The following is a 9,474-nucleotide window of genomic DNA, read 5'->3' on the forward strand; positions in this document are numbered from 1 at the left end:
TCCAGTAACATAGACATTGCCTTCTAACCTAATTTGAAAACTGGGCAATCAATCTATATCACCCTACTTTCCATAACTTACAGGAAAATAAAAATAAAAATCCTAGCAGGGCAAAAAGTGAGAACAATAAACAGTTCTAAAAAATCAACCACCATTACCTCACTGGGAAAATTGACATCAGACCTGCTGATACTTCTCCAACCCCATCCACATAGGATGTAGCCTTCGTTTCATTTGACGAGGCGGTGAAGTTTCGTTGGGCTGGAGCGAACACTCTCTGTAAAAATTTTTATTTGGTGAAACAAGGGGGGAGATGAACCTAGTTCTTTCACAAAAATGATAAATTTTCATCGTTTTAGAGATGAATGAGGCTTTTCTAAGCCATAATGAGAGAAAGAACAAATCTCAACCAAAACATTTGCCACATCCTCTGGGATACGAAGAGTGGCAGGCACACGAATAGGGAGCCCGCAAATGAATCACAACTCAAAAAATATAAATAAATATCTTAAAGAAGAAGAACTTTGCCTCAATCCTCAACATCAGGCGGCTCCGGGCATATCTCCTTGGAACACCTCCTGCCAGAGAAAGAATGCTCCCCGCCGCTCCCCTGCGATCTCATCGTGCCCGACCGCCTGAAAGACCTGTCTTCCCTCGCCGGCGGCCCCACCGCCGAAACCGAAGGCATATCCGACGAACTCTCCCTCCAGCTTCCAAAAAAGGCAGCATTCCACAAGCTTCTTGATGAGGCAGCTTTTAATCTAGCTGACTCTGAATTGCTGTCCTCTCTAACCACCTTCAATGGATTCTCCAGAGCTTTCAAAATGTATCTCATTAGGGGCCGTTTCGACGGCTTGGGATTCAAACAAGACTTGGCTACAATGGCCATCGCCCATACCTCCTCAATGAGGTCCTCGTCGACGATGAGCGAGGGGTCGACTATTTTGGCCACCAGTTCTTTCTCGCCGATGTTGACGAAGCGTAATGTTTGCTCTAGCCATTCCTTAGTTGCGGGATCATTTGAGCCGCTGATGCCTAGTCTGCCTGTGACCAGCTCTAGCAGAACCTTGCCAAAGCAATATACGTCATAGGACCAAGATGCAGGTGGAGGCCCTATAAGAATGGGCAAGCATATCAAGTCTATAAAAAGAGAGAGATTTGCATACATACCACTCAATTGTTATGTTTATGTATTTACATAACTAACATCTAAATTTTAATTTTTATCATATATGCCACATTATCTATATATAAAAAGGTGTATTTCACTTTTTAAAAATTAGATTAGTGGTACTTTTGAAGTGATGTGAAAGATTTGGGTGGTATAAATGTAAAAAACTAAAGTTTAGGTTTTAGATATGTAAATATATAAAAATTGGGTGGTTTGTATGTAAATGTCTCCCAAAAAAAGGGTACTGGATTTCATGAAAGTATACATACCAGAAGAGCTTTCCTCAGGTGTCCTGCAGAGCACAATGAAAAGGAACATATCAGGTCTTCAGTTTCAGGAGTAAATAATGTGTTCAGCACACCAAGCTATTATAAATCTTGACTGAAATTACATATATATATGGTCATGTTTCCACAAGTTTAACAGATTTCTATGTTTTGCAGGGAAATGCAAAGATAAGATTGAACCTCAATTCTAATTTGAATTACGTTGAGATGGAAAATAGGTTAATAGGAGGACATGATAAGCTTTATGAAGTTGTTTGCACATCATTTCTAAGGTAATTTTACATATCAACCATCCAAAATTTTAGATATAATTGATTGATACACCAAACTTCAAATTTTACATTTCAACCACCCAAAACTTTAAATATAACGGATTGACATCTCCTGTTTCAAAAGGAAATAGATTTTTAGGTGGTCAAATCAAAAGGTTATATTTAAAGTTTTGAGTGGTTGGTGTGTAAAACAAAAATGAAAAAAATTTATAGAAGAGTTAAATAAGTTTAAAGACAAAGTAAAAATAATCTTTTTTTTTTCTATTTCATTTATCCACTGATTATGATAAAAGGAACTCGCCTTAAATTGAACATAAAAAAAAAGTGAAATTATATTTATTTCCTCATGAATAAGATTGCGAAACTCCTACTTGAATTTGAATCCCTCCTCACATTTGCAACAATCCTACTCCCCTTATTAGCTGGCCTTGAGTTTGTAACTTCCCGCCAGTTAATGTTTCATAAAATTCAACTCTTTAATTTGAGTTATATGTAACATCATCCATTTGAAAATATGGATGATCTCCTTTAGTCCTTCCAAGTAGCTTATGAATTTTGAAAAAGCCTCTCCTAAACGAGCTAGCTTAATTAAATAAACTAACTTGTATACTTGATGAAATATTTACATTAATTATACTTTTTATATGATTAATGATGTATATTAATTAGTTTCCTATTATTTGTGATTTTGTAATAGCTCTTCCTAGAGTTTCATGTGCTTGTCTTGCATCACATCAGCATTATATTTTAGAGCCCTAGATGCCAACCACACAATTACTAATAATAGGGAGAATTTGTATCAGCTGACAGGACCTTACACATCTAATGACAACCGCCTTGTACTCAAAGCAACCCAAAGCTCATATTACTGTGACTATATGTTCATACTTAAAGATCTAAAACCGATGAGGAGCCGGAATGTGCCTATTGACCGAGTTGATGACCTAATTGTAATGGCGTCACTATACAATGGAAAAGACTCATGCCTAGATGTTTAATAAGAGGCTGCTAAGCAGGGTATCTAGCTTGATTGTGACGGCATGCTTATATTATGGTTAAAGAGCGTGCAATTTACTTGGTTGGCAAGCCTAATTTTGAGGTCTCACTATATTACAGTTAAGACCATGTATGAAAAATCCTCATGATAATACAACTCTTTAAGTTGTAAGCCATACAACACTGGTCAGCCATGAAATTGACATCTTCTAAAAGCTTTCACTATGATCTATAAGGCTCCCTTAGATGAAACAGCTCATAGCTACTAATAAAAATCCTCTTGTTATATTGAGTCAACGAACATCTTTGGCATCATAAAACAAGGTCCATTAGACTCGGGATAATGAACTATGAGTCGTTTGCTGAGTTTATCATCATTTTTCCCATCATCTCCTTTGAGCACATGAACAACAACTTATCTCTAGATTTTATGGGAATTAATTACATCAATTCTTCATAGAGCTTGAATATTAATTTTAATTAAAACATCTCTATTGTAGGTGATGGATAGTTAGATATGGGGGCTTATGCCCATGTGAAACCTCTAACCAGAAATATAGTCTTACAAAAAAGGATGAAATTTTTTAAAAGTGCTTTCTCTATACTTAAACTGACTCCTGAAAATACTCTTTACTGCTACATAGGAACCAGAAGCTTCTAGACCCCTCAAGCAATGCCATAACTAATAGTTGCATAATATTGGGGTGCTAGGACCACTTCAACTAACAAATTATAACGGTATTAAAAGTATTATCGTTGCATTGCTTGATTAAGCCACTGACTCATCGCAAGATGCATCTTACAAAAACATGCTACCTGGATACTTCTAGGATCAATTTGATCGCCGATAACCAATCATTACAGAAAGTGAAGCACCATGATTTAAGCTACATAGGACTTAAATAATTTTAAGAAAGAGTAGGCGACTTAAAGAATTGCAAAGATCAAGTATAAGATTAGGACACTCGGAGTGTACGATATGATAAAGTACAATCATTTGAAAAAAGTAAGGGGTTGTTTGGGATCATTTTTATTTTTTTATGTTTTGATTAAAAAAAATAATGTTTGGTATGTTTGATTAAGATATGGATTATTTTGAAAACACCAAAATACCCAAAAATTATTTTGAGAGTTTTCAAAAATATTGTAATTTAATTTTAGAAATAGAAAATAACTATATGTTAAAAACACATTAAACAAACATATTTTTAAAAATAAATAAAAAAACAAAATTGATCTCAAAAAAGCCATAAACTTATGAATGCAGAGCAATACAAATCATTTGCAGACATAATAAATATTTAGTTGGGGAAGTACAGATTGAAATCATATTTGTATGATATAATGATAGAATCTCAGAAATTGACCATAATATATAGATTTCGAATAGTTTTCCTCTGGAGTAGAAAAGATATAAACTTACTGTGACTTTCGCAAAAGCCTGGAAATGACATTCTGGTGGCCATCCACTTCCTGAGCACATGCATTGCTTAAGCTCCCAAGACGTACTTCAAATTTATCATCGAGAAGGATACTTCTTGCTTGAATATCTCTACAAACATGGAAAGTTCAACCCTAAATTAGTCTCTAGGTTTCACAGTGTAAACCTATTTGAGAAAAGTCCTGCAATTTGAGACTACCATATGCACTTATACACACAAGAAGGTAATCACAACAAAGTCCATGCATAAGCTTGAGGTATAAGGAAACTTATTTTTTGTACATCAGTTCGTTATGGTTTGGATTCATTTATGCATTCAAAAATATTGCAAAAGAGGCAACTAATAAGCAGAGCCATCCCATTGCTCATAACTCCTCTACTTTACTGATCGAGATGAACCAAACTTAGCAGCGTTTACTCTATGACAATATCACATAATCTGAAAATAAAACTGTAGGCTCAAGTGTCCTTGGCTATTTACAAAAGTAGGAAACTCGATAATTTGATTAAACTTGCCAGAAAATTTATACAGATTAACAAGCACAAATTTTCAGAGTTGAATTTATATTTGTCTCGAGAAAAAATTACTCTAGCTAAACAATAAAAATAAATAAAAATCCTTCTTGCCAAGTAATAGCCTATGATCCCAGTTTTAAACAAGTAACTCCCATTTGCATAATGCTTTGTAAACATAAAAAAAAATCTAATAATCAAATGATTAACCAGAGAATTTGGTTGGTAATTGTGAAGACTTATAGTGACATAGGCCAACAGGCAAAAATTCAAAAGGACGCATTAATAATTTTTAGGGGGGCAGTTACATATATACCACCAAATTCCTATGTATTTATATATCTAACACCTAAACTTTACTTTTTAGATTTATATCACCCAAATCATTCGTCTCACATCAAAAGTACCACTATTTTAACTTTTAAAATATGAAATACACCTTTTCATGCATAGGTAAGTGGTATGCATGTAAAAATTGAATTCTAGGTGTTAGATATGTAAATATATAAGAACTGAGTGGTATGCATTTAAATCTAACAAATTTTTATTGGCTAGCTTAATGTGAAATGGCCATATACACAAATGCTATAGAAATTATCAGAGTAAACTTTAATAGTTAAGACTGGATCACAAAAAATAATGATCGCAAAAATAAAACATCAAGTTTTATTATAGATCAAAATCCCCTCAAGCCAACAGACAGATTTCCATCAAAGAGAGGAAATTTAAGAGCTGGTCCTATCCTAAATTAGGAGACAAATTTTTTATGCAAAAATATATCTCTGAATGTGAACGAAGCATTTAAATCAACCTAAATTTATTTACAAGAAAATGCTGGAAAGTGAAATATAAGTACGTTGAAAACCAGTCAAACATCCATCCTAATGTGACAGTTACCATAGCAAAATCATCAGCACACCGCCCATTCACTACACGAAAACCATTACATGCTTTATTTCTTTGAAAGCAAATCTTAACAAAAACTGAAAGAGTGACATAAACTGCACTAGAATTTACGAATTCATGCCCAAAAAGAAAGTTACACTTAAGCGAAAATCAAAACAACAAGAATACTAAAGAATGGAGCATTTTGAGTTGTAGAATTCAGTTATCTTGGAGGCTAGAATGGGAATGGATGGCAATGTCTGGTGGGAGCGAGTTTGTTCAACATTTTACATGAATAAACAATACTAATAGGAAGAACCGTGAACAATTAGTTCTACTCTCGCACCCAAATGTATTAATAAAATATGAAATAAATCCTCCAACTGAAACCAGTAGTCAAAATTCATGGCTCTTTTGTCTTTCTACCTACCTTAATGAGAAATTAATACTAACAAAACAATGTACATTCAATGAAATTTTGCTTTACCACACCCAACAGCACTATGCTTTACGTGACTACCATAATGGTAATATCTCCAGTATTCTTTTTTCTTTTCGACTTCTGCATTATAACAGAACAAATGCCAAATTCACCCCTTTTGTATTTAATAACTTTTTATTAGGTAAAACCTACTTTTATAAAAGGAAAAATTGACATAAAAAACAGATAACGGTAAACGAAAAATATCTTCGGGGTTTTTGTAACTTCAACAAAGTTTTCATGCCTAATATGATTCACGATTGCTTTCAAATGTAATTTTGGAGGCGTTCCACAATGTTTAGATGAACCTACCCATCCACATAATACTTAAACTAGAACATGTGGAATCATCACTCTTTAATTTCTGACCCAATAATTTCAAAATTACCATATTTTCTTATGCTATGTTTTACATTTCAAAATTACCATATTTTGCCTTTAATTGTCCCGCTCTACATTTTAAACATTCCACATCTACTCTAAAAGTTAGTAGGTATTTAAGCTAATGCCTAGAGATAAGGCTAATGCTGAGATGGAAGTTAGTGGCGAATGCAAGGATTGCCTTTATTGCAAATTGTTTTCTTGCTTCAGGGATTTATTAAGGAATGTACCAAGAAAAAATCAACTAAAGAAAACATTATGGATCAAATTCTATGTTTTAACAAGATTATCAGATCCTATGTCTTAGCAAGAATATGGACGGGGAGAAAGATAATTGTGACCTTTCTATGGAAACAAGTCTAGGATATAGAAAAGAAATTATGATATAGACATGAACTTTCTAAGAAAAGAGGAAGACGGATATAGGAAACAGATTACTATGTCCCAGCAAGAAATAAAGAAGCATGACGTTTCTATAAAAACAAATCTATGATATAGAAACAAAAAATTATTCAAATCAATCAAGCATTAATTCTCTGTCATAATATCAAACTCTTAAAAAATTGTCAACCGTTATTCTATATTTGGAATCCGAAAGTTGGTGAAATAAATAAAGAAATCGGACGCCAGAAGGTGTTTTCCCTAGCATGCGCATTAGTTTATGAAAGAAACAACGAATTGAGCATTATAGTTGATGCCGTCACGTTATAAAGTATGATTTTTTATTCATTCATTTGAAAATGGGTGATTCGGAAAAACATAAGAATAAAAATACGCACAGAAGAGAAATTAGAAAAATACCTATGAACCAACGGTGGCACACAATCATGATGCAGATAGCAAAGACCCTCTGCCGCACCTGTTGCGATCTTCAACCTGGTTATCCAATCCAGTGATTGTAAACCCTCATCTTCCTGTGCGGCCTTTCTATAAAACGCAGTAGCTAAGTCACGATGAGGCATTAGTCTATAAACAAGGAATATCTCATTCTCGTTCTCCAAACAATGCCCCACAAAAGGAACCAATCTCTCATGCGATAATCTGGCAAACAAATCCAATTCCACCTGACAAGCTTCCCTCTTGACACTGTTCATGTTTATCCTCTTCACGACCACACGCCTCCCATTTTCCAAAATTCCCTGGTAGATATCTCCCGACTTTCCATGTTTGATTAGGTTCCCCTCACCAAAATCCGAGGTTGCATGCGCCAATTGCACAAATGTGAAGACCTCTCCCACAGCTGGTAAGTTGATAGCAACTGCAGGAAGTGGTTCCTTGCCTCCTTCAGGAGCAGCTGGAGCAGCATTCGGACTCACCTCCCTCTGATCGGATGAATGGCTTCTGCACCACCAAAAACACAGCAACAGACAAATTACTGCAAACACTAGAAGGGCCGTTCCTCCAACAACTGCTGCCACAATATACTTCCAAGTGTTCTTGCTTTTGGATGAGCTAGGAGGTGAAACTGGATTCCCAGGAACATCATAAGTCAGCCCTCTCTCCTTATAGAATTCCTGACAGTCAACCCGGCTTCTTTGGCTCGAAGTATTCTGAAAGCAATTTGATTTAACAGATAAATTACTTCCAGTACTACTGGGGGGCACAGAACCTTGCAAATAATTATCTGATAGATCCACATAATTAAATGTAGAAAGCAATACTGCAAAACCAGAAGAGATAGAACCATACAAAAGATTATGCGATAGATTAAATGAGCCACGGCTGTTGGAGGCACTGGAATTGGTCGCAGGCAGCGCTGGCAGACTGCCCGTAAAGTTGTTGTAGGAGACATCAAGATACCTCAACTTCGATAAAGACCACAATGAATCCGGGAGCTCGCCAGAGAAGTTGTTCCGGCTCAACGTAATTGACTCGAGCCGTGTCATACTGGTGAAGAGGCTTACCCCTATAGAGCCACGGAACAAGTTGCTACCCAAGTTTAAATTCCGCAAGCTCCCAAGCTTGTTCAATCCATCAGGTAATGTCCCGAACAACGAATTGAAGCCGAGATCGAGGATGACGAGGGAAGAGAGATTGCCTAGCTGCTGGGGAAGGAAGCCGGTTAGATTGTTTTCGGCGAGCATCAGGGTTTTCAACTGACGCAAAGACCCCATCTCCGATGGTATACCGCCGGTAAGCGCGTTTTGAGAGAGGTCGAGGACGGAGAGATTCCTCAATTGACTAATGGTTTGGGGGATGCTACCGGTGATGGAATTCTCCGCGAGAGAAAGCACGGTTAGATTGCCCGCGAGGATATAAGGTATGTCCCCAGTTACGGACGCGCGCCGAAGATCAATAACAGCAATCGATGTGGGAAGCAGGCTGCCGAACCATTTCGGAATGGGGCCCGGAAGAGCAAACCCAGTAGCGTTGAACGAAACCAGCCGTGTCAGATTCTGAATCCCTTCGACCGCGAATCGAGGGTTCCGGCGAGCGAGCCGCGTCCGCCGGAGCCCGTAGAGGTTAACCGAAACCACCCGCCCGCCGCCGCCGCAAGCCGACTCCAGCCCAAGAGGAGCACGGGTCAGCCCGGCGCGGCCAGTCGCGCGCACGGAGGCCCAGCGAAGCTCTGAGACGGAAGAGGGCCGCAAGATCCACAGCAGAGCTGAGGTTCTGCCCGGCGGAAACAGTGATTAAGAGGGAAGTGAGTGCGAGGATGAGAAGCCGGGGGAGTATGCGGGTTGGCATGGCGTGATAAAAATGGCGATCGGACTCAGCGCCGCCGGTATCGCCGGACTTCCGCCATTGCCGTTGACCGGATTTCTGGTGAATTATGGATTGGGAGTGATTGGATGAATTTGGAGGGAGGGATTGGGAAAATTCATCAACTGAGTTTGGCTTCAGCCCTCTCCCGGCGGAGGAGAGGGAGAAGAAGTGGGCAAGACCTGTTTTCAAAGATTTGTATTAATGAGCAAAAAGGAGCCTCCAACTGTCCCCACGGTAGCGAAAGATGAAACAGAAATTAAGCAGAAATAAAAGAATAAAACAAACATATATTAAAAGCAGGTTTTCTCTATAAAAATGGGAACATATATATATATATATAT

General features: G+C 37.4%; 1 protein-coding gene across 1 annotated transcript; it reads right to left on the bottom strand.

Moving 5' to 3' along the window:
- On the bottom strand, positions 1 to 9,378 carry LOC110024134 (probable LRR receptor-like serine/threonine-protein kinase At2g16250). The gene is given in 5 exon segments (XM_020723924.1): positions 1 to 1,113; positions 1,441 to 1,463; positions 4,150 to 4,278; positions 7,229 to 8,925; positions 8,927 to 9,378. Coding segments are annotated over 5 exon segments (2,622 nt in total). The 5' UTR covers positions 9,116 to 9,378; the 3' UTR covers positions 1 to 529.
- Between the last annotated feature and the right edge of the window lie 96 nt (positions 9,379 to 9,474).

This window comes from Phalaenopsis equestris, unplaced genomic scaffold (genome assembly GCF_001263595.1).
Source record: "Phalaenopsis equestris unplaced genomic scaffold, ASM126359v1 Scaffold000002, whole genome shotgun sequence".
Lineage (NCBI taxonomy): Eukaryota > Viridiplantae > Streptophyta > Magnoliopsida > Asparagales > Orchidaceae > Phalaenopsis > Phalaenopsis equestris.